Source organism: Chiloscyllium punctatum, chromosome 26 (genome assembly GCF_047496795.1).
Source record: "Chiloscyllium punctatum isolate Juve2018m chromosome 26, sChiPun1.3, whole genome shotgun sequence".
NCBI lineage: Eukaryota > Metazoa > Chordata > Chondrichthyes > Orectolobiformes > Hemiscylliidae > Chiloscyllium > Chiloscyllium punctatum.
Genome location: NC_092764.1, coordinates 22,937,066 through 22,963,787, shown reverse-complemented (window position 1 = coordinate 22,963,787; position 26,722 = coordinate 22,937,066). Strand labels below are relative to the sequence as shown.

The 26,722-nt window shown below is 39.8% G+C and overlaps 1 protein-coding gene across 2 annotated transcripts; it reads right to left on the bottom strand.

Moving 5' to 3' along the window:
* Positions 1–179: 179 nt before the first annotated feature.
* kcng4a (potassium voltage-gated channel, subfamily G, member 4a) lies at positions 180–25,768 on the bottom strand. 2 transcript variants are annotated; one of them, XM_072595940.1, is made up of 3 exons: positions 24,459–25,768; positions 22,826–23,605; positions 180–12,202 (listed from the first exon to the last, which is right to left on the bottom strand). In XM_072595940.1, exons 2-3 carry the CDS (start codon positions 23,567–23,569, stop codon positions 11,450–11,452), a joined length of 1,497 nt encoding a protein of 498 aa, XP_072452041.1. In that variant the 5' UTR covers positions 23,570–23,605; positions 24,459–25,768; the 3' UTR covers positions 180–11,449. The 2 variants fall into 2 exon arrangements, with proteins under 2 accessions (XP_072452041.1, XP_072452042.1); XM_072595941.1 differs by lacking the exon at positions 24,459–25,768 and having other exon boundaries at positions 22,826–24,267.
* Between the last annotated feature and the right edge of the window lie 954 nt (positions 25,769–26,722).

Below are 26,722 nucleotides of genomic sequence, written 5' to 3'. Positions count from 1 at the left end.
AATGTATATTTGTGCAACATTAAGGAGAAAACAGAGAGAAAAAATATCTGTTTGCTTCAATCTTGGAAGCTTTCATTTCTTGGTGCACCAGGCTGTGAATTCAAGAGACAAACTGCAACAGAAGTGAATTTCAAAATTTTATTTAATCAAAACAAAACTCAATTTATTCATAACTGGCCTCATCATGAATTCAATGCCCAGTCCATTCTTTGAGGATTTAATAGCTCTCACCAAGATACAAATACTGTAATTTTGAACAAAATTCTCAGCGACAAATATTAAGATGTTAGCATAATCTTTGGACCCAGACTTTTTTTAACATATAAATTGTGCAGGAGTTAAATAGCAACCTTAACAATTCAATTAATCAGCTGAAAGTGTCATTGGAATGGTATATTGCTTTGAATCCCTACTTGATCAGCTAGAAAAAGTTATCTCCTATAGTTGTCTTAAATTTTAAATTATTAATACATTTGTTACAATAAAAAGCCATGCTCAAGGCATGATAAGTATCGTACAGCTGATTTTATGTCCTTTCAGCTTATCAAATGGTACATACTTTCAATAATGGGCATATTTTGGACTGAGGGTTTACGGGAGTTCCTAAGCCAGAAAGCTGTTTGTGTTACCATAAATGATAACATGCATTTTTGCTAAGCAATTTATTTAGGTTTATTCAAGCATTTTTGTTTAACCAGCGCACATAATCAGCGATAAGAATAGCATTCAAAAGAGCCCAAAGAATAGCAGCTTAATAGTAAAAAATGAAATAAACCTAGCGCCCTTAGTTTCTGAAGTATCTCATGAGCAAAAACCATCACAATCAAAGTAGAAAAGAAACTGCACTGCTGTGAGCTATTATTTTTATCTCAGCAGCCAGGATCTAAAATCCAACCAATCTGATCAGGTGGAAATCTTGTATTTCAACATTTTGTAATGGCCCAAATTGAATTTTAGCAATTTCAAACTGATCCAAGATGCTATGTGGCACAATATATCACAAGGATAGCTGGTATGCAGATATATCCTCAGTCAAGGACGAGACCCATTCAGGTTCTCAACTGGAGTGAGGGTAGGTGGCCCAGCATGGATGGTATCAGGTTGGGGGTGGGGAGAGACTTCACTTGCAGAATCATGTGGGCACCCTCCACCTGCAAACCCAGTGGTGTGAGTACTTAAAGTTGTAAATAGTGGGTATATGAATAGGAAGGGTTTGGAGGGGTATGGGCTAGGTGCTGGCAGGTGGGACTAAATTGGATTGGAATATCTGGTCAGCATGGACGAGTTGGACCAAGTTGTTTCTGTGCTGTACATCTCTATGACTCTATAAGTCTTTGACGTTTCAATAATGTCAGTTATGTTGTACTGTTAACTGCCTTTTGAAAGCCTAACCACATCTGGTGCACTATCTTTACCAACCCCCTCTATTAATTAATCAGAGCTTTATAAGGTTGGTCAAAGAAGATTTTCCTTGAAGAAATGATTATTAACTAATATTTCTGTAAGTGTGAATTTGAGTTATCACTAAACTATCACTGGTCCTTGTTGCCTCTTGTGGCATTGTGGTAGTATTTCTAACTCTGGCCCAGAAGGCTTGGGTTCAAAGTCAACTCCAGAAGTGTGCCTGAGCAGGTTGATTGAAAAATATCTCACTCATAATTTCTTTTGATCAAGAAACTTGACACTCTAATAAATAGTGAGCAAGATGGTAGCAGCCTTTAAAGTAGCGCAAACTGGTATAACAGGTGGATGTGATTTATTCTAAATGGTGAGCAATCTATTTTGGGCAATCAATATGGAGTGGCAGCATTTCCAAGTGGCATTATTTTTGGGATGGGTGGTGGATTGTTGGTGTAAGAATTGAGGGATCTGAGGTGCAAATTCCCAAATCTTTGAAGATAGCAAAGCAAGTGAGGTTTTTAAGAAAGCATCTTGGATACTTAAATTTCCCAATAGGGCTGTTGATTACAAAAACAAGGAAGTAATAAGAAACCTTTGCAAATCTCTAGTTAGGCATCACCTAAAATAGTTTGTATAATTCTGAGCATTACACAGAAGGATGCCAAAGCCCTGAAAATGGCATGGGGGGGAATAGCAGAACAATGTCAAGGATGACAGTCTTCAGATATTTGGAGAGATTGAAGTAACTGGGGTTATTCTTCTTGAGTGATAGAAATGAAGCAGAAACCAATGGAGTCATGAGGAGTTTGAAGGAGAAAGTAGGGAGCAGCAGTTTTCTTTGGCAAATGCATCAGGAATCAGAGGTCATAGCTTTGACGTAATTGTTAAAGAGGGGAAGTGAGTAGAAATCTTTTCATGCAGTGATATTCAGATCTGGAATGCACTATCTGAAAAGGTCAGGGAATCAAATTTCATTCTTACTTTCAAAAGACAAATAGGACATATAAATGAAAAGGACTAATTTGTGGTGTCAGAAGAAAACCAGGTAATGAATTGACTAAATGAGAGAGTCCTACTTGCAGGTGTTTGTGACCACCTGACTTTCACTGCTGTTGTTCCCTAGCATTTTCTTTATGTATGACACATTTCACTCCCAACACTAACTGGGTCTCAAATGCAGCAGTACCTTCTCAAATAAATAGCACATTTATCTAAATAGGTTCCACTGCCTTCAAATTTCTGTTTGTCATTGAACAGAAAGTCAGATGCAGTGGTCCTGTAGTCCGATTGTTAATATATTTGATTCTGGGAATCATTGCTCTCTGTCTCCTTCTGCGATCCCTATCAGTTCTCTCCTATGACTCCTGCAATAAAGAATAGTTAATGGCTGCTGTATTCTTATGATCTGGCTGAAAAAAATCTCTGTATTGTTCAAGCCAGTGATCTGATGCGGCTAAAAATTCTTTCCTTTTGTATAGCTAACTGACAACAATTGTAAGCTTGAACATAAGACTCAGTTCCATTCATATTTCCCATGTGAAATACTGTCTGTGTTTATCATGACATTGGAAAAGTTCTGCCTTTCTTAGACAGAAATATGATTCAGATTAACCAATAGATGAAAGATTCATAACAGCCTGCCTCCCCTGCTTTTCCACATCTATATTTTCTGTAAGATTAGTCTATTGTGGAGAATACACACAGAACCATTGCTTAGGTCAAAAATCTTGTACTTGATATGTGCAACTACAGAGGTAATTATACACCACAGGCTGTTACCTGGAAGGCACAACCTCAGCAGTTCCGTTCAGTCTCACCTTGATGAATAAAGTCAGATCCTTACAAAGCTTGTTGGTTCAGAGAGTAGATTCGGGAGGAGCTTTGACATGTTAGCAGTAAATCTGCAACAGGGAGACCAGACATACTGATCAAAGCCAAGCTGGGGAGGGTCCATGCTTCTGGTTTCCTCCAACTTTTAATGCTTTTTGTCTTGTCCAAAGTGTGAACAAGTACAAAGCAGAGGTCTAGTAGTGTAAACATAAGATGCATGTATTTGCTATTCAATATTTAAGAACTGGAGTGTTTTTGATACTTCACACCACAGTATAAACAACACATCCAATATCACATCAAGGTTGTCCTCTTCCAATGTCAATCAAATTTGAGATAGCACTGGGGAACTGACATTATGCCTCAATGACACAAAGGAGCTTGGCTAGCTACTACAGTGTTATGTAACTTTTACTTGTCCAACTATGTCAGCTGCTATTCTCTTTCTAAGGAAGTAAAAGCACTGAAAATTTCTGTTTGATAACAATTGCTATTCTTTTGGAACCTTTAACATGTTTAGACATCATACAACCTTGTTTTTTAGCATAGTGTTGTGCAGCTTATTGTGTTATTTTATTTTCCCAAAATATTAAAAATGTCATTATTTCTTGTTTCCCATAAGAACTGGGAACTACAGAGGTACAGATGTTTGCGTTAATCAGTGTGTGAAATATTGAGCTTTAGTACTGCGCTGTTGAGTCAAGAGCACTAATTACTGTTTATTAACCAACAGATGGGAATTAGTGACACAAATCAACTCTTAATTTAATAAAGAATATCTACAAACTGTTCCTTAGAGGTACCTCAACTAGACAAGATTGTGTAAATTACAAATTATCACCTAGTTTGACGAAGGACTAAATGTAATTTCAGAGACAATCACTGTGCTGCATGGAAATTGACATGGAACTAATTGATTATCATTAGGAGGAAACAGCACAGTTTTAAATTTGAAACAATTCCTTTGATGTTGCCACAGTTTCATTTTGTTTAGTACATTTAATCGTCTTTTCATTTGTTTGCAAGAAGGATAATGAGCTAACAAAAAACAAAGGATCGAAAGGAAGAATGGACTTGTGAATCAGCGATCCCACCAGATAGGAAAGAAAAAGGAAAATGGCACCCCCATCCAAGAACTTGATTGTAACGAGAAATATTTACTTGAACTATTTGTTCATCCTTTTATTTGAACAGTTACAAATTTCAGTAATATAATAATGGAGTGCTTCAGGGTACAATCATATTGATTAACAAATTGGCATACACTGGAACCCCAAATAAATTCTTAATTTATGTTTTTATGGTTCTCAGTTCCACCTATATTTAGTGTAAAAACATTACAATGCTGCAGATATTTTAAATCAATCTGTTCAAATGTGTTATGAAACACTTTTGGAGCAGGTAGGACATAAATTCAGACCTCGAAGGTAGAGAGACTACCACAAAAGCCTTTGAAAGGGGTAATTTGAAATCTCATTTCCAAAAAGACTGGATATCTAAGCCAACACCTCAGACCACTTGACCACGTTATTACTTTGATTAAAAACTACAGTTCTCCATTCTGGATGAGCTATTGCAGGTGAGCCATACTTAAGCGAATTTCATCTCACTCAGTTCAAACCCTGCTTTGTGCTCTGAATTTCAAAGTTGTGGCATAACCACACCTTTTCTCATACAGAGTCATAGAGATGTACAGCACAGAAACAGATCCTTTCATCCAATCTGCCCATGCCAACCAGACATCCCAACCTAACCTCGTCTCACCTACCAGCACCCGGCCCATATCCCTCCAAACCCTTCCTATTCATGTACCCATCCAAATGCCTCTTAAATATAGCAATTGTACCAGCCTCCACCACATCCTTTGGCAGCTCATTCCATACATGTATCACCCTCTGCATGAAAAGGTTGTCCCTTAGGTCCCTTTTCTATCTTTCCATCTGACTCTAAACCTATGCGCTCAAGTTCTGGACTCCCCCACCCCAGGGAAAAGACTCTGTCTATTTATCCTATCCATGCCCCTCATAATTTTGTAAACCTCTATAAGGTCACCCCTCAGCCTCCGACGGTCCAGGGAAAACAGCCCCAGCCCGTTTAGCCAATCCCTAAAGCTTAAATCCTCCAACCCTGGCAACATCCTTGTAAATCTTTTCTGAACCTTTTCAAGTTTCACAACATCTTTCCGATAGGAAGGAGACCAGGATTGCATGCAATATTCCAACAGTGGCCTAACCAATGTCCTGTACAGCCACAACATGACCCCCAACCCCTGTACTCAATAAAAGAAAGCATACCAAATGCCTTCTGCACTATCCTATCTCCCTGCGACTCCACTTTCAAGGAGCTATGAACCTGCACTCCAAGGTCTCTTGGTTCAGCAACACTCCCTAGGGCCTTACCATTAAGTGTATAAATCCTGCTAAGATTTGCTTTCCCAAAATGCAGCACCTCGCATTTATCTGAATTAAACTCCATCTGCCACGTCTCAGCCCTTGGGCTCATCTGATCAAGATCCTGATGTAATCTGAGGTAACCCTCTTCGCTGTCCACTACACCTCCAATTTTGATGTCATCTGTAAACTTATTAACTGTACTTCTTATGCTCGCATCCAAATCATTTATGTAAATGACAAAAGGTAGAGGACCCAGCACCGATCCACTGGTCACAGGCCTCCAGTCTGAAATACAACCCTCCACCTCTGTCTTCTACCTTTGAGATAGCATTGTATCCAAATGGCTAGTTCTCCCTTTATTACGTGAGATCTAGCCTTGCTAATCAGTCTCCCATGGGGAACCTCATCAAACCCCTTACTGAAGTCCATATAGATCACATCTACTGCTCTGCCCTCATCAATCCTCTTTGTTACTTCTTCAAAAAACTCAATCAAGTTTGTGAGACACGATTTCCCACGCACAAAGCCGTGTTGACTATCCCTAATCAGTCGTTGCTTTTCCAAATACATGTACATCCTGTCCTTCAGGATTCCCGCCAACAACTTGCCCACCACTGACGTCAGGTTCACTGGTCTATAGTTCCCTGGCTTGTCCTTACTACCCTTCTTAAACAGTGGCACGATAGCCAACCTCCAGTCTTCCGGCACCTCACCTGTGACTATCGATGATACAAATATCTCAGCAAGAGGTCCAGCAATCACTTATCTAGCTTCTCAGAGCTCTCGGGTACACCTGATCAGGTCCTGGGGATTTATCCACCTTTACCTGTTTCAAGACATCCAGCACTTCCTCCTCTGTAATCTGGACATTTTGCAAGATGTCACCATCTATTTCCCTACCGTCTATATTTTCCATATCCTTTTCCACAGTAAATACTGATGCAAAATACTCATTTAGCATCTCCCCCATTTTCTGCGGCTCCATACAAAGGCCGCCTTGCTGATCTTTGAGGGGCCCTATTCTCTCCCTGGTTGCCCTTGTGTCCTTAATGTATTTGTAAAAACCCTTTGGATTCTCCTTAATTCTATTTGCCAAAGCTATTTCATGTGTCCTTTTTTCCCTCCTGATTTCCCTCTTTAATATACTCCTACTGCCTTTATACTCTAAGGATTCACTCGATCTATCCTGAATATATCTTCCATATGCTTCCTTCTTTTTCTTAACCAAACCCTCAATTTCTTTAGTCATCCTGCATTCCCTATACCTACCAGCCTTTCCTTTCACCCTAACAGGAATATACTTTCTCTGGATTCTCGTTATCTCATTACTGAAGGCTTCCCATTTGCCAGCCGCACCTTTACCTGTGAACCTCTGCCGCCAATCAGCTTTTGAAAGTTCTTACCTAATACCATCAAAATTGGCCTTTCTCCAATTTAGAAGTTTAACTTTTAGATCTGGTCTATCCTTTTCCATCATTATTTAAATCTAATAGAATTATGGTTGCTGGCCCCAAAGTACTCCCCCACTGACACCTCAGTCACCTGCCCTGCCTTATTTCCCAAGAGTAGGTCAAGGTTTTGCACCTTGTCTAGTAGGTACATCCACATACTGAATCAGAAAATTTTCTTGTACACATTTAACAAATTCCTCTCCATCCAAACCCTTAACACTATGGTAGTTCCAGTCTATGTTTGGAAAGTTAAAATCCCTTACCATAACTACCCTATTATTCTTACAGATAGCTGAGATCTCCTTACAAGTTTGTTGCTCAATTATATGATAGTTTACTAATTGGTTCATGAATAAATTCTTTCTTTTTGATTTCATTCAATCCATTTTGGATAACTGAATCCAAATGGATGAACTATTTTCCATTTTGATGTAATCTCAGCTGAATTTAGAATAAATATCAAGAATGAGGACTTTTTTAAACATAGTTAATCTGCAGATAATGAATTGGGCAGATGTTTGGTTATGGTGAGGAATAACTAAAACATGGCTACATAGAGAACATGACTGTCAATTAAATATTGCCAGATACAGCATTTTCAGGAAGACAAAGTAGCCATAACAGCTAGCAATGACATAATGGAGGTAGGAGCAAGGGTGTAACTAGCAATAAAACAGATTTGAAAATGCAAATGAATTAAAAGATAGTGAATCCATTATCCAAATAGAAACTTAAAATCATAAGACGTAGAAACAGACGCAAGCCATCTAGTCCATCAAATATGCAGCCATTCAATGAGACCATGGCCGATTGAATAGTCCTCAATTCCATTTTCTACCTTAAATCCATAACCCTCAATCTCCTTAAAAAAAAATTCTCAACCTCAAAGATGCTCACAAGCCCTCTATAGTAAAGAATTCCACAGATGTACAACCCTATGACAGAAAAAAAACTCCTCCTCTTCACTATCTTAAATGGGTGACCCCATATTCTGAGGTCCTAGCCCCTCCCATGTGGGCAAAAAACCTTTTCTCATCAATTCTGCCTAAGAATCCTCAATGTTTCATTAAAGTTTCCCCTCATTCTTCTGAACTCCAATGAGTACAAGTCCAACCTATGCAACTTCTCCTGATATGAAAATCTCTCCATTCTCAGAGTCAACCTTCTCTGGATTGCTTCTAATGTTAGTTTGCCTTTCCTTAGATAAGAAGCACAAAACTGTTCACAGTATTCCAGGTATGGTCCAGGTTATCTCTTGTAAAAGTTCAATCTCCTTTAAAATAATGACCAATATCCCATTTGCTTTCACCAATAAAATTCAACTTGTGTGCGAGTGTCCTGTGAGTCATGCCAAAGATCCCCTAATCTCTGTGCTGTCACTTGGGTGGCATGGTGGCACAGTGGTTAGCACTGCTGCCTCACAGCGCCAGAGACCTGGGTTCAATTCCCGCCTCAGGCGACTGACTGTGTGGAGTTTGCACATTCTCCCCATGTCTGCGTGGGTTTCCTCCGGGTGCTCCGGTTTCCTCCCACAGTCCAAAAATGTGCAGGTCAGGTGAATTGGCCATGCTAAATTGCCTGTAGTGTTAGGTAAGGGGTAGATGTAGGGGTATGGGTGGGTTATGCTTCGGCGGGGCGGTGTGGACTTGTTGGGCCGAAGGGCCTGTTTCCACACTGTAAGTAATCTAATCTAAACTTACTGCAGTCTTTCCCCAGTTAACAACTTTCATCTGTTCTGCTTTTCCCGTCAGTTACATTTTTGTACATTATCTTCCATCTGCCAAGTTTTTGTCTATTCATTTAACCTGTCGATATCCCACTCTAGATCCTTTATATCATCCCTATTTTATCCTCACTACTTGCTTTCCCTCCCATTCTTGAGTCATCTGCAAACCTGGCATTCCAAATTGTTAAAGGAATTTGAAAGAAGCAATACTTGTGCCAAGATGTGTGGCACAAATACAGAGTAACAATCATGGGAAATTTCAATTATCTCAAATAAAATGGCAGGATGGAGAAGTGAAAGGAGAAAATTGAATAAAGTTTACAGTTTAAACAAGGCTCACTTCCCACTGAACCCAGAAAAAGATCCAGCAAGACAATAATTGCTCAGATCTTGTAAATAAGTAATGAACCAAAACAAATAGGTAAATAGGAGTAAAAGAGCAGTTAGTGGTGATAATAACCTTAAATGGTTCAAGGTTAAATTTGAGGGTAATAAAAAGAAAAGTAAGATTAAAGGAATAAAGGCTATACAGGAAAAAATGCATGTTCTGAAGAAATAAGGGTGAAAGTAAAATCAACTGGGACAAAATTTGAAAAACTTGGAAATTTTTTTTACAAAGGGTAACCAATGGAGTTCAAGAAAAATGCAATACACTGAAAGTCAGAACAAACAAATTGCGGTGCACTTAGGGGAATAAAGGAGTGGAGGAACATTGAAGCTAAAATAAACATACCGTATGTAAGAAGGGTGGAAAGATAACAAAAATGAGGATAGCTACTTAGCTTCAGTTTGTTTTAAACTGAACAACAATGAAAGAGTCAATGAGCTTAAATATTTGAGATTGATGGGTGAAAATAATTGACAAATGACAAATTACAAACCAAGGATAAGTCATTAGTTGAAGGCAAAGTCCAACCAGGAATATTCAAGGAAACTCTGAAGGAGATAGCAAAGACAGTAGTTATTATATCTAAACTTTTAAAGAAAGTTCTCAAAGGCTAGCAACACCTAAATGCAAATAGAATAAGATCGGGAAACTACAAACCAGTCAGTTTAAAGCCAGGTAAGAAAGACCGTAGAATTTTTACAAAAAATGTGATATATGATCATCTAGAGAAAATACAATAAAAATATTCAACAAGGATTCTAAAAGGAAAAATGTGTCACTGAGCTGATAGAATTCTTTGAAGCAATAGTGGAAAGAGGTGACAGGGCAAAGCTATAGATGAAAGAGGCTTAGATTTTGGCAATGCTTTGGTAAAGGCCTCTTTGTTGGGCTTGTGGCAAAGTTTAGGACATTTGGAGTCTGAAGGCAAATAACTGATTTATTAGAAAAATGGTTACAATTTGGAAAGAAAAGAATAAAGGTATAAAGTGTGTTTTTTTAAATTGGCATGATTTGGAGGTGCTGATTTTGGACTGGTGTGGACCAAGTTAAAAATCACCCAACAGCAGGTTATCGTCCAACAGGTTTATTTGGAAGTACTAGCTTTAGAGGTGCTGCATCTTCATCGGGTGGTTGCGGAGCAGGACCAGATGACATAGAATTTAAAGCAAAAGGGCTACAGTATCATGGAGTTGTAATGATATATTAAACAACTTTGGTTAAAAAAAATTACACAACACCAGATTATAGTTATTAAACAAATTTGGATTAAGTCTTTCATCTTTTAGAATGGGATATGATGATTTAGTTTCTTTAATATGTAAATCCCAGAATTACATTCTCAAGGTATCTAATAATCGTGCCTGCTTATCTAATATGGGAGAACTTTTTGGATGGGTGCAGTTGAAGGCCAGAGGAGACACTATGGCTGGGTGTGGAATAGATAATCAATGGGTGATCATAGTTAGGACCGGAAATGATGGCCAGACAGACCGATTGTGGAGGATGAGAAATGACAATCTCTGTGGAGGATGGGGTCTAATCAGAGTGGTGAGACAGATCACAGGGGCTTCACAGTATAAGCTTGCTGAACTGGAAAGAAATATTCCTGGCCCTCTTGATCCAAAGCAGTACTATATAGGCACTTAACCGTCAAATTTAGGACTTTCACTTGCTTGCTTTCTAAAGACCATGGAATCTAGTCGACATAAGTTAAAGTTATTAAAATGGAGGCACTCCTTAAAAGGGTTTTAGAGATGGCCCCATTCCCAATAAGAAATGTTTAGTTAAAACCAGAAGTCGCAGTTTTGAGGTAGGTTGGATTTTTCATTCAGGTGTTTTATGATTTAAATTCCTGCACCACCCAAATCCATAGTTTTCCACTTGTAAGAGAATCCAAAACAACGGGGACAAAGATTTAAGATAGTTATTAATCAATCCAATACAGACAAGAGAAATGTCTTTATGTATGTAGCAAGTTGAATGATTACTTGCTCTCACAGGAAGTGGTTGAGGCCATTAGCTTAGCTGTTATCGAAATTAATTGGATAATTGAGACAATAATTGAATAGAAATATATACAGAAAGGCTGAGTTGAGGTAGATGAAATGGAAGGAGACTTGTAGCACATACTCAATGGGCTGAATTGTCTGTTTCTGAGATATATATTCTATGCAGTACAGCACAAGTGAAAACCATGAGTGAATAAATTGATAAAATTACAAATTATTAAAATACTGTTTTCTCCACGTCACGAAATGCATTAACAATCTGGGTCTGCAGAAGCATTGTTTGTGTCACTTAATTCTTCATTTTCTGCCTGCTTTGCTGCCTTTTGGATGTACTTCAGACGGGCTTGTGCTCTATCTTGTTCTTGTTTAAGCTCCAAATATGCACGGGAAAATGCATGAAAAATGGATGTTGCAGGAAATGCCATAATTAAGATCCCACTAAGGATGCTACTCAGAGCTATCACTTGACCAGGAATTGTTCGAGGTACCATGTCACCATATCCAACTGTGGTCATGGAAATGATAGCCCACCAGTAAGATGCAGGAATACTGCTGAAGTCTTGTCCTTTGCCCATCTCATTCTCTGCAAGGAATACCAATGGTGCAAATAGTGTGACCGACACACAAAGAAAAAGGAGCAGTAGTCCAAACTCACGAATGCTGCGATGGACTGTAAGACCCAAAGTCTGAAGTCCTAGGGAGTGCCTGGCAAGACGCATTACATACAGAATTCTCAAGGCGCGCAATATTCGGAGGACCAGGCCTAACTTTTCCAAATAGATGTTACTTCCTGAAGGTTTGTTGCTGTCAGCAGGTCCTTTGTCAATCACAAGTGCAACATAATACGGAAGGATCGCCAAAATGTCAATAATGTTCAAAGGGCCTCTCAGAAACTGCCATTTGCTTCGTGCCTGGATAAACCGAAGGACAAATTCCAAGGAGAACCAGGCCACACAGATGGTTTCTATTATAAACATGTTATAGCATCTCTGGGAACATTTGTCCTGTAGACAAAAAGATAGAAACAAGAATTGGAAAACATTAATAAAAAAGAAAATTCAGTGAGCTGTTCATCGAACATGAATCCCATGCAGATTCTCATCCAGATTTTGTAATTAGAATGACAGGAAAACTATTTTAGAACATACAGCATTACAGTACAGGAACAGGTCCTTTGACCCACGATGTTGTGCTGAACATGATGTCAAATTAAACTAATCCCTTCTTAGTCTATATCGCTCCATTCCTTGCAAATTCATGTGCTTATCTAAAAGCCTCTTAAACACCCCTATCGTCTCTGCTTCCAGCGTGAAACCTGGCAGCATATTTCAGATACCCACCACTTGCCCCTCACATCTCCATTGAACTTTAAATCTTGCCTGAAATGCATACCCCTAGTATTAGACATTTCAATTCTCAGAAAAAGATTCTGACCATCAACCCTATCAATGCATTTCATAATTTTATAGAATTCTATCAAGTCTCTCTCAGCCTCCACCATTCACGAGAAAATAACACTAATTTTACTAGTGTCTCGTTATAGCTCATAGCCTCTAATCCATGCAGCATCCTGATAAACCTCTTCTGCACTTTCTCCAAAGCCTCCACATCCTTCCTAAAATGTGCCAACCAGAATGGAATACAATATTCCAAATGTGGCCTAACAAACTCTTATAAAGTTGCAACATGACATTCTGACTTTTGCACTCGAATACCCTAACCAATAAAGGCAAGCATAACATACACATTCTTTACCACCCTATCTACTTGCGTGATCACTTTCAGGGAGCTATGGACTTGAACCCCAAGGTCCCTCTGCACATCCAATGCTGTTCAGGGTCCTGCCATTAATTATATACTTGCCCTTAACATTTGCTCTCCCAAAGTGTAGCACCTCACACTTGCCTGGATTAAACTCCATCTGCCATTTCTCCATCCATATCTCCAACTGATCTATATCCTGCATCCTGTATAAGCTATATCATTTGACAACCTTTTATTGATATTTGTGTTGTCTATGTACTTATTAACTCACCCATCCACATTTTCATCCAAATCATTTATGATATCACGATGAGCAGTGGTCCCAGTATGGATCCCAGTGAGCACCTCTAGTCATGGACCTCCAGCCTGAAAAACACCCTTCCACCACTACTGCCTTCTATGGGCAATCCAATTCTGAATCCAAACGGCAAGTCACCATGGATCCCATGCATTTAATCTTCTGGATGGGCCTACCATGAGGGACCTTGCTGAAAGCCTGACTAAAATCCATATAAACAACATGTACCGCTTTACCCTCATCGATCGCCTTAGTCACCTTCTCAAAAACATTCAATCAAGTTAGTAAGACATGACAGCCAGCTTAAAGCCATGCTGACTGTCCCTAATTAGGCCATGCTTTTCCAAACATAAATCCTATCCCTAAGAATTCTCTGTAATAGCTTTCCAATATCTTTTCTACCAATATCTTGTGAAACTGCCAGAAAATTCTGGTATAGATTAGAATAGAAATTTATTGTCACGTTTAGTTTTACATGAAAAATACAATGATAAGTTTTGTAAATCACTCTACTATGGCACCTATATTAATTACAGAAGTCATATATAAGAATAAAAAAAAAGCAAAGTTAGGACAAAGGTCATCACAGTTCAGCTAACAGTTCCTGAGCTCGGGGAAAGCCAATTAAGGAATTATGGAATACCTAGAAACCCAGCTGGGGGAAGACTGCCATTCTGGGACAAGCAGAAATTCAGAATTACTGTCTGTGATATCCTGTTCTACCACTGTTTAATTTGCATCATTTAAATCACTGCAAACTAAAATCCTCAGAATTGAGTGAAGTTTAGGGACATAGCCATGTATGTCATGATGTCATTGTTAAAACAAACAAAATGTAATGCTTTTTTTTAAAGAAGCGTATTAAACCCATAGGTCTTCTGAATGACCTCTCTGGCCCTAGCTTGCTCATTGTCAATTTTTCCAACATGACAAAAAGAAAACTCCAGGTTTCTAACATACTTGCTTTGCTTTAGGTTATTCTGTCAGTGAGAATTCTTCAATGGAATGGCTGCTTACTCTGCTGGATAACTTGGTTGTTGCTGGATTCCTAGAGATCCCTTTGACTTTATGCCAGATTTAAATTAGCCACATAGTTTGAAAATTGCTGAGTGCAGCTTTCTTTGAGGATAGTGGAGGGAAGTGTCATTTTATCTCTCACCACAAAATTAAGACCAAAAATTTAGAATCTTACTCCTTGCTCAATTATTGAATGATAAACCTAACCATCATTTATTTATCTTCCACAGTGCTGCTTCAGACATTCATTACAATCATTTAAAGATCTATCCTAAATTTTTGCTTATTGCAAACCATAATCAAAAGCATCATACTGAACTCACTGCTTAAGCTCACTGATAGTACATTTGTGTGACAATGCTGTGGCTTTAAGAGGTGTATTTTGACCTGGTTTCTTTTAGAGAGAGAGATTGAGGGATAGGTGATGAGCAGTCTATGAGAAAATAGACAGATTGTGAAGCCTTGGGTGAAGCTGGGATTTCTCTTCCTGGATTGCAGGTGAGACAAAATCTATTTTCTGAATTTACCTTTTGTCAAGCACATGTTTATGGGATGTTACTATGTTGAAACAGTTAATTAGTAATAGTTACTGTATCTATTCTGTTCAGTTTTCCAATTGAGTTACTTTATTCCAAGTTCTTCTTCTTTTGTTGTATGTTGTAAGTGATTGAATAAGTTGTGTTTTGCTTAACATCAAATAGTTTGACCAATCGAATTGCGTCTGACACACACAGCATCTGACATTTACCTTTAAAATAAGAAAATGTTAGGGTCTAGGCTACCTTCTTAACATGTTTTGTGGGGTGTTGTCTGGTCTGGTCCATAACATTTTCATATGAACTAGAAATCTATGTGTTCAAGCCCTGTTTGGAAACCTGGGGACATTGACTAGTTTGACATTTATGTGCACTGGTTTGAGATTATTAGACCATATGATGTAGGAGTAGAAGTAGATCATTCAGTCTTTTATCCACTCCACCATCCAATGAGATCATGGCTGATCTGATAAACCTCAACTCCACTTTTCTGCATTTTACACAATCACTTAGTTCACTTTCTAATTAACAATTTTGTCTCTCTCATTCTTGAATTAAAAAAAGCACCCTCTACAGCCCTCTGTGATTAAGAACTCAACAGATTCAGTGCACACTGAGAAAATGAATTCCTCCTCTTGTCTGTTATAAATGGGTAGTCCTTTGTTCTGAGATTATGCCCTCTGGTCTGAGACTCTCTCCCACAAGGGGAAAGAAACTTCCCAGCATCCATCTAGTGTCCAAAGAATCTTATATAGTTCAATAAGGTCTTATTCTTCTAAACTCCACTGAGTACAGGTCCAACTTACTCAACCTTTCCTCACAAGAAAATCCTTCCATGCCATTGACCAACTAAGTAAACCTTTTCTGGACTGCCTCCCTTCCTTGGAAAGGGAACCAAGCTGTTCACAGTATTCCAGGTGTGATCTGACTAGTGCCTTGTATAGTTATAATAAGTCCTTGCTATTTTTATACTCCAAATTCTTTGAAGTAAAGGCCAATATTCCAGTTAACTACCTGATGGTCTTGGATACTAGCTTTTATTTCAGTTAAAAGAGATTCTCCCTATTAGGGGTGCTACATTTTGGATGAAATGCAAAAACAGGATCACAGCTGTTTATCAAGTGGATTTAACATTTCTAATGACAGGATCTGAAGAAAAGCAAAGGGAGTTCTCCTGAAATACTGATGAAAATCTATGCCTCAACCAGTACAACCAATATAAATTCTCCAATCATTTATGTCAGTGCATGTGTTTATTGCCCTGTGTGAACCAGTTATTGTGTTTCCCTACATAATCAGTGAAAATATTTCAAAGATACTTCACTGGCAATGAATTAGCTTGGGAATCCAGAAGCTCGGGAAAGCATCATACAAATACACACTCGTTTTAAATATTCCAGTCTATCAAAACACATATAATACATTTAACTACATGGAGAATTTGAAGATTACAGTCTAGGCATTACAGATTGATGTGATAATAGAGGGCAAACTCTCATAATTTTCAGATCACATTTCTCTATCAGAGATCTCAATGATAGGAACAGTGGTTAGCACTGCTGCCTCACAGCACGATGGACCTGGGTTCAATTCCACTCTGTCTGTGTGGAGTTTACACATTCCCCCAGTGTCTACATGAGTTTCCTCCCATAGTCCCTAAATGTGCAGATTAGGTGGATTGCCCATGCTAAGTGGCCCATAGGGTCCAGGGATGTGAAAGCTAGATAGATTAGCCATGAGAATTACAGGGTCACAGGGATAGGGTGGGTCTGGGCTCTTCAGAGAGTCGGTGTGGACTCAATTAGCCAAGTGGCCTGCTTCCACACTGTAGGGGTTCTATGACTTTAATTGAGATACAGAACACCTTAATAAAAATAACAAATGGAAAAGCATCTGCAATAACACAGCAGACAGAACAAGTGTTGTATAAATGTGTATCCTGAAATATGTCTCATGTTTTGAGTTTTCTACGGATCAGCATGACTTGATTTCACACTGATGGCAAATTTCCAATGGGATAAAAATCAATTAAAATCATCTCTCGTTTCACCACCTGGCAGCTAATATGGATTTCCTTGCTGTCCATGTTGTGACAATTACACTTTCACATAACAAATTCGTGAAAGCATAGTGTGTCATGTTCTCATTGTGTAGAGTTAATTACTGTGTTTAGAACTTACTTGGAAAGAGAAACACTCAATAGGCACTCAAAGATACTGCAACTTGCAAATGAAAACATTTTAGTGGTACTTTGCATTTAATGAGAAGACTGTCTGAAAAGATACATGTGGAAGTTAAATTACTTCATTTTCTCAGTTCAAATGACTCCAGGATGAAAATGTTATTTTACTTAGACTATGCAGGCAGTACAGACTATTTAATAATTAAACTTGTCAGTTCTTTTATGTATTATGTGATGGTTCTACCAGGAATGTGCAATGGCGCATTGTCAACATGACATATTATTTGCTTGTTAAAAGGCTAGAGTATTGCTATGAATGACAAACCTCAAGAGATTAATCCTATTTTCTGAAGTACTTAAAGTCCAACTAAAAGTAGATTATACTGACAGAGCTATAAAAGAATTATGGAATACACCCGATGTCTATGAACTTGGAGCATCTTGAAAGAGACTACATCTCAGTGTGTTTTTTTCTTCTGGAACTTCAAAAGATTTGTCTCACACTGCTCACCATTTTTTTTTCAGAAATAAAGGTAGAGAACTTCTTGCTATAAATCCAAACACAGATGCTTCATCATTTCAGAGTAGTGAAACATCTACCCCAACAGGATATCTCATTGAAATTTGTTTACAGTGTTGCATAAAAAAGGATCTTCAATGCATTTCACAAAACAGCCTCAGGTATATATCATGAAATTTGAAATGAGCAGATTTAAACTGAATCCAAAAACGATTCTTCAAACGAACTGATTCTAGAAACATGATGCCCCAAAAGGACACAGATGGAAAATCAATTGATGTGTTTAAAAATGAGAGAGATAGTTTACTTGTGAAGCAAGGTCATTAAAGGATAAGAAGATAAATGAAAAATTTGGATTTTAAAAAGTGCCTTAATGTCTAACAATATGGCAAATCAGGCTCATAGACCAAGTCTCTTCTTCAGCTGTCCAATTTTTGTGAACAATAAGATGAGCAAATTCAGTTTTTCTGCAGTGCCCTTCTCTTTGCTCTGTTTTCTTATGTGTTTAATCTTAGCATCGAGTTTCACATGCTATATCCCACTTGATGTCCCCCAAGCTGATTTGCTCTGCTTGTCAACTCAAAGGAAAATAAATTTTCAAGAATGCAATCTGACAAAAAAAAACAATTTCATCTCATTTTAGCTTAGTCAACTACATGAGGATTGCTTTGTTTTAGATAGTCCAGATACGGTGAAATCCTTGGTCCAAATGTAACTCACTATTCTTTTTAGGCAGTTAGAATATTCTCCATGTAATAAGAAAATTGGGGGAAAATGCAAGATTTTTGTTAATTAAAGCATTTATGACTGTTACTGTGCAGAAAATATGAAACAATAAAGTAATCTAAAAATTGAAATGTAATGCTTTTTCTCAGCAACATTCTGTTTTAATATTACACTGTGTTGGGCAGTTACTTATAAGCCTATAAAATTTATATGCATAGGATCATTGATGCCATGACTCATATTGAGCAACTTTCACTGTAGAAGCATTTCAATTCAGTTTTGCTCACTGACATTTTATTCCACAAAATCAATGGATGATTGGAGGTATCAGGAATATGAGATTTCTGGAGAGATGGACAAGTTTGGATCTGTTTACTTTGGAAGAGACATTACAAACAACCTAACAGAACTTTTTTTAAGACAGTGCAGTATACAAATTACATCCACACAAATGTCAGGAGATACGAGATAACATTTAGATATCTAGGAAAAAGAAGGCAAATCAGCCGTAATGTTTTCACCTGAACAGTTTCAGAGTTATGGACTAACATATTGAAGCAGATGTGAAGGTATAATCACAACTTCAGCTTGCATTTATATCGTGCATTTATCATAGGAAAGTGTCCTAAGCTACTTCATAGGAAGAATTATCAAAACAAATTTGATACTTGTATTAATTCATTCACAAGATGTGGGTATCACTGGCTAGGTTAGCATTTTCTGCCCATCCTAAATTACCTTGAAAAGGCAAAAGTATGCAGTCTTCTTTGACCACTGCAGTCCAAGTAGTGTAGGTAAACCCAAAGTGCACCTAGGAAGGGAGTTTCAAGATTTTGGACCAGTGACAGTAAAGGAAAGGGGATATATTCCTAAGTCACGATGGTAAGTAGCTTAAAGGGGAACTTGCAGGTGCCGGTAGTAAAACACTATCTTGATGTCAAGAGCAGTCACTCTCACTTCACCTCTGATGTTCAGCTCTTTCATCCATATTTAACCAAAGACTGTAATGAGGTCAGGAGTGCAGTGGCTCTGGCAAATCTAAGCTGGCTTTCAGTGAGCAGGTTATTGATATGAAATGAGATACTGTATACTTCTATTACTTTTTTGATGATCAAGAATAGGCTGCCAAGACAGTAAATGAGCGGTTTGAATTTATCTTTTTGGGACTTGAACCATACTTGAGCTAAATCAGGACAAATGGGGCAAATAACAAAAGATTAGTCAAAGAATTAGGTTTTAAGAAACATCTTAAAAGGTAGAGAGGTTGAAAAACAAAACCATTTAGAAAAGAATTACACAGCTTAAAAATGCGCCTGTTGAAGATGTGGTTGCAAAATAGGGGAGCAATGAAAATCAGGGGGTGCATCAGACACCTGAACTGGAGCAGTGCAGACATGCCAAAAGATGCTGTGGCAGGAGTATATCACAAAGACAGGAAAATGCACGGCCTTGGAGGGATTTGGAAATGAACATCAGGATTGCTGGACTAAGAACTTATGTAGATCGCTACGTCAATTAAAAGCATTTTTGGAAAGCAAAAGAAACTGAAGAATGTTGAATTAAGAGGCATCGTTGGGGTTGCCTCATTTAAAGGTACAGATGTCTATGCCTAATATACTCTACATTGGTTTCACTTAAGAGTATTTAGGACAATGTGCCTGTGAATATTTCGATATCCTGGTGTTCTCATAAATGATTAGTTTAGATTCCCTACAGTATGGAAACAGGCTCTCTGGCCAACAAGCCCACACTGACCCTCTGAACAGTAACCCAACCCTCTACCTTATATTTTACACCTGATTAACACACCTAACACTTTGGGCAATTTAGCACAGCCAGTTCACCTAACCTGCACAGCTATGGATTGTGGGAGGAAACCCACGCAGACATAGGGAGAATGTGCAAACGCCACACAGACAGTCGCCTGAGGTGGGACTCAAACCTGGGTCCCTGGCACTGTGAGGCAGCAGTGCTAACCACTGAGCCACCATGCTGCCCAATATTTCAGAAATTAACCATTTTCTTTACTTCATCTCTAATAGCACAATGATAGTCATTTAGACCATCTATGTGAAATAATATTCATGATTCATGTTTAGAAGTTTTTACTCCATATTTTCTGGTAACTGGGCAGCTTGAAGTCTGCTTATTTATATTAAACCTCAAAACTTTCAGAGATCAGTTAAATGAAATATACTGGTGTAAATATAAGATGTGACCAATCAAAATAGTCAAAAATCCCGACATTACTTGCTTTGCAATTTGAAAGTTGTTCATCAGTTAATGGAAACAAGCCAAGTATTTCATTACTGAAACAGAAGAAGTAATTAAGGTACATGGGTCTGCAGGTTTTTGTTAATTCTCCTAGAAGCTGTCAGAATAGTAACACTATGTGAAACCTATCAAAACGCTATCTACCTTTCCTCCCAGTCGGAGGCAATGCATGATCCAGGATCCAAAGAAATACTTCCCTATTAAATGAAGGAAGAGACATTATTTTGAGGTCACATGTGCTGATGGTTCTTCCTGATATTTCTTTGCATGATAAATTTCCATTATCTATTTTGGAACAAGGATGTGTAACAGAGACCACCATCTTCCTTTACAAAGGAAGCAAATTTAACAAGCAAGTGACCACAACACCGGTCTCTTTACATCAAAATCAATTGATTTGAATTTAACATCGAGCAGTATTTCAATTATAATTAACTCTATATACAATGTTTTCCGTTTTTAATGACTAAGGTCAATCAGTTGCACTTCAAAATATGAAGAAGAAGAAAGGAAACAGTTTTTTTGTTCTTTACAAAGCACCTTTTTATGACCATTTCAGGGGTTTCATAGCCAATGAAATGGTTCTGTTGTAAAGCAGTGACAAATAGGACACAAGACCTTATACACAGTAATGTAAATGAATAACCAGTTAAGAGCAGCACTGAACTGACATATTCACCTGGATTGTGTGTTCAACTATTTGGAGAGATACAACTGTCTGATTTAGTAGAGAAAGTTTGCAATTGTGTGAATTGATAATCAGATTAGAAATTATCATTTCATTGACAATATTGATATGTAATAGTAGTTTTAACCACAGATGCCAGTCTTATTTTCAATAATTAATACATTTACTGAAAAGTGAATTTCAAGAAAATAAATATCCTTGTGTTGGCCATGGTTAATAATCGCCTTGTGTTGGCCATGCTCGAAACTCCAGCATGTGCAGAACCCACTTCTGTGTGGTTAAAATCTATTGATATCATCCTTAACAGAATACATGGAATTTAAAATAAATGAATGTATTCTTTATAATTATATTGGAAACAACTTAGAAGTAAAGAAGGAAATAAACTGCATAGATTTCTAAGAATCTTCACTTGTTCAGGTTGCCCACTTACAGGAAAGATATTATTAAGCTGGAGAAGGTTTCGAACAGGTTTACCAGGTTGTTGCTGGGTATGGAAGGTTTGAGTTAGAAAGAAGGGCCGGATAGGCTGGGACTTTTTTCACTGGACCATAGAAGGTTAAGAGGCGACCATATAGGAGTTTATAAAATAAGGAAGGGTATAGATAGGGTTAATGGTAATTGATTTTTTTTCCCCTTAGGATGGGGATTTTAAGATTAGGGGGCACATTTGTAAGATGAGAGGAGAGAATTTTAAAAAGATATGAGGAGCAATATTTTACACAAAGGGTGGTTCATGTGTGGAATAAACTTCCTGAAGAAACGGTGGATGTGGTTGCAATTTCAACATTTAAAATTTGTGGGTGACACAGTGGTTAGCACTGCTGCCTCACAGCACCAGAGACCTGGGTTTAATTCCTGCCTCAGGGAACTGTCTGTGTGGAGTTTGTACATTCTCCCTGTGTCTGCTTGGGTTTCCTCCGGGTGCTCCGGTTTCCTCCCACAGTCCAAAAATGTGCAGGTTAGGTGAATTGGCCACGCTAAATTGCCCGTAGTGTTAGGTGAAGGGGTAAATGTAGGGAAATTAGTCCGGGTGGGTTGGTCTTCCAAGGGTCAGTGTGGACTTGTTGGGCCGAAGGGCCTATATCCACACTGTAAGTAATCTAAAAGACATTTGGATAGATAAATGAATAGGAAAGACTTGAAGGGATATGGGCTAGGAGCAGGCAGGTGGGAAAAGTTTAGTTTGGGATTATGTTCAGCTAAATCTGGTTGGATTAAAGAGTCTGTTTCCATTCTGTATGACTCTGTAACTCTCGGACAAATGTAACCTGTACATGAAGTGAAACTCAGAGGCAGAAGGAGTGACCAGGTCAGTTGGTGTATTGAGTCCGCCTCAATAATTCTTGACATGGAGATGCCGGTGTTGGACTGGGTGTACAAAGTTAAAAATCACGCAACACCAGGTTATAGTCCAACAGGTTTAATTGGAAGCACTAGCTTTTGGAGCGCTGCTCCTTCATCAGGTGGATCAGCACTTGGAAAGCAAATGCTTCCAATTAAACCTGTTGGACTATAACCAGGTGGGTGGTTTTTAACTGAATAATTCTTGACTATTAACACACACCGGTGGGGCTCTGAAATGTCAGTGCATATTCGGAAATGAAAATAAGGGCACTTACTCTTTCTTCTTCAGTTCTCAGCTCTGGTATTGTACTGATGCAGATGCTAATCACTGTTATAGTGACAAATATAATGGACAGGCAGGCAAACACTTTCCCAGGAAGTCCTGACTGGGGGTTTTCCACCATGTCTCTCAGTTTGTCCATGCAGTGTCCCAGTTTGGTGCTCTCGCCCAGGGCACTGGCACCCTCCTCGTCCGCCTCGAGTTCCTCCGCCCTTCGGATTTCAGCCAGCTCCCGGACTTTGAGCAGCAGCATCCGGCGGCAACACCACTCCAGCTGACCCTCCTCCAGCCCCCAGTAGAGCAGCTCCTCCTGGAAGGACAGGGCGCACGTCTCCCTGAGGAGGCGCAGTTTGCCGGCCGACAGGAAAGTCAGGATCATGCGAAAGGCGCACGGGCTCCGGTCAAAGAAGAACTCGCGGGAGCGCTCGTCGTAGTCGTCGCAGACCTGCGCGATTTCCTCCCGGCTGCGGCAGGACCTCAACCGGCCGAGGCGTGTGAGAGGGAACGCGTCCAGGGTACTCCAGGGCAACAGGTACCTGCTGCCCCCCACATTGACGATGAGGTGCTGCTGGGGAGTGTCGCCGAGCCCTGCCCGCGGCTGGATCCGCCTGCATCGCTGGTAGAAGGCTCCCTTGACCGGAGGCGCTTGACTTGCTGGGGCAATGTGACTCAGGGAACTGCAGGACGTGTCGCTCAAGTTACTGTAATCGTTGTCGCTGCTTCGGGAAATGATGGGCATGGTGGATCAGTCCGCTGCAGAGAGGGGCAAAGTCACCTGTGTGCGCACACAAAGACAGGGGAGGGGAGTTGCATAGAGCACAGACTCAAAGTCAACAGGCAAGGCCAAAAGGGAAGGGCACTCACTGGTGTTGAAGGAGCTCCGAGGGAACACGATGCCCAACATCGATTGAAGTGTTCTCTCTGAAAGGGCACTGCTGTGTAACTGGGAGCTCAGTTATCTCTCAGCCCACAGGCACTGAGCCGCAGAGTATTCCCAACACGGCAGAATTCCCAACCCCAGCTCTTGTTCATATAAGCGCCGCAGATTCAACTTTTCTGGAGGGGAAAAAAAACCCCACACCTGTCCTCATTCTCGCCAAAGGATGGCCAGCCACCCAGGGGATTGGTGCGCTCTATCGCCAACTTCTTTAGAAGTACCTGCCCCCAGGACCATCCATCATGCTCACCCCCCACGGACCAGCTTCACATGAATCCTGCCACTGCGGATTCAAATGGGATTTGGGAGGGTTTTTTTGGGGGGTAGGACGGAGCTTTTTTGTGCACTTTTTAAAAAAAAACATTTCATTTTATCTCACGGCGACAAAGATCTTCAAGCACTAAGAATGAGCTGTCAGCAAGAGAAGACAAGCTTTCCTTTCCGCTCTCTGACACACACACACAGACACACAATTCTGCGCTCTCGGTGCTTCCCAGTCTCGGGGAGTGGGAGCAGGAACAAGGCTGGAGAAAGGGATTTGCAGATGCAAATACTCGCAATAATAGCCAGCACAATTATAGTCAACAGCAAAAAGAAAATTGAAGCCCGCGTTTTTATCCACAGGGTTTAAAAAAAAGCGCAGCGTTTTCTATCGGTCGGCACACGTAACACCAAACAACGCTAAACTTACTTTGAAAGTCGTGCGCTAAGCGTGAAAATCCACCAGGTCGTTCCTGCGATGCGAGGAGGCATTTTGGCATTCCATAGTCGGGGTTAACGGGGAGAAATCCTTTCTCTGAAACGGTTTCTCAAATTTGTATCCCTTCACGGAGATTTAATAAAACACACACACACACACAGCCCAGCCAAAGCGTTCTCAAAGTGACGCAGAGATGGTTTCCCGACAGTTTTCCAAGCGCCTGTGTCACGGCTCCCCTCCCGGGCACTGGGCTCCTGCCGGGGGGAACACGCTCAGCACTGAGCTCCAGCCACGCTGTCCTCCCAAAGCCAGGAGCCCGCTGAGTCTGCGATACCGCTAAACTGGAAACAGAAACTTCGTGGAGAGACGCACTGGAGGATTTGCAAGAGCAAGAGAAGTGAGCCAAAATGGGTAGCGGCTGCAGAAAAGACGGGCCGAACGGTCAGCTTCTGTGCAGCAGGATTCCATTGGGACTCTCAAACACAGGACGCCTCCTATTTTAATCTCACTAGGAGATTAAACCCTTCCTATTGATTACGTTCGTGAGTTTATTTATCCGGAAAGTTCGGTGTAACTGTGAAATTCCAACTTTTCTTGGATGGGACGGACATGCTTTCCGGTTGATGCCTGCTTGGTTTTAGACTTGCACTTGGATCCTGGTCCGACACGGCTGCAGGCAGTCCTGAGAAGTTGGTGGGGAGCTGGGGATGTATCAGGCAGAGACTGACAGACTGCCTAGATTTCCAACACAAGGAACCCCCGTGGTGTTATCCAATACTGCACTCATCCGCAGACAGATTAGCCTGTAAAAACATGCTTCTGCAGTCCCACTGAATGCAGAAGAGGAATTACCAAAAATAATTGAGCTATTAAGGATTGCAAATTGAAGCCAAGCCCTTGGCCATTGTCACGATAATGTTTTAGCAAGCTTTGAGAACAGGCAGGAGCCACAAAAATGCATTTGGTAGAAATACTGTATATGAGAAGCAATTGTGTCACCAGTTTGCACCGGGGCAGCTGCAGTGTCGTTTGCAGAGCACCTTGCTGTCAACCTTGAAACACTCGTCAGGAGAGAGGGCCCCACCTCCATGACTGTGTGAAGGTCACCCACACTCTTCAACCTTGACACTAACTCCAGGAAAATTTGTTAAGTGCTCAGACAGCCCCCGGACGTCTTGCCCAGTCTGGGCTGGAGTTACATGCACTGCTCTCACAAGCCCTGTAGAGATTGGCAGCGATGCAATCCCATGTTAGTGTCTGAATTGTCCAACGTGGGTCGGTAATGCAGTTGTTGTTGTAATGCCGGCAAATCCAACATGATTCCACCCTTCCCTCCCCAGACTCACCCTGCCTGAACCGCGTATATTGGAATCACTGCGGTAAATTGTAAAAACTCACCACTTTACCGGGATAAAGTTGCAACATAATTACAGCTTCGTCATTCCACATCTGTCTTCAGAAAGAAAACATTTGGCCACATTCCATGGTGAATTTCTTAGACCGAACTGTTTATTCTGACCAAACGAGAAGGGAGATTGATGATATTCAAGGTATGTTGTGCAAATTGAATAGATGCATTAAGGACTGGCTTTGACGCAGATAAATGCAATCTTTCATTTATTGAAACAACAAACGTGGGAACTGACACAGCTCAATGTTATTCATCAGTATAGACTAGAGAGTTGGGAATAATTATTGACCATTTACTGAAAGTATATCCGTCAATGTGAGTCTATTAGAGAATTTAGTCGCGTTGGGATGTACTTGGATTATAAATTCAAATAAATAACACTACCATTGTAGCAATCCTTACAGAAATCAGGAACATTTGCAAATTAGACGAGATAACTTTTCGTTTATTTTGAGTTTGTTGCTATTTTCTGAAAAAGCAGCTTCTCTTTTGCTGGAATGCCTCTGGAGGAAACACCAATTTCAGAAATGCATCAGTGTTTTCACATCCCAAACTACACTTGACATGTTAAAATAAAGTGTTGCCAACAAAATGGAAACATAGTTGTTGAGAAAATAAATGGGCACGCTCTTCAGACTTTTTAAAATCTCTGGTGGATGCTTAAGCCATAGATATATTTTCAAATAGGAATTATTCTAATTCTCAATTCCTTAGCATTTCTATTTTTCGTTTATTGCTAGCCTTGTTTTATGTTTTTGCAGCCAATCGCATCTTCAAATCCAAAGGTTCACCATGCTGACCCAATGGGGCATGTATTTCCTCGACATAAAATGATTTTTAGGTT

Coding starts and splice junctions, on each gene's coding strand:
- kcng4a (XM_072595940.1), bottom strand. CDS start 23,569: ATGCCCATCATTTCCCGAAGCAGCGACAACGATTACAGTAACTTGAGC. Junction 12,203..22,825: donor TGAGAACTGAAGAAGAAAGA/GTAAGTGCCCTT, acceptor TTTTGTCTACAG/GACAAATGTTCCCAGAGATG.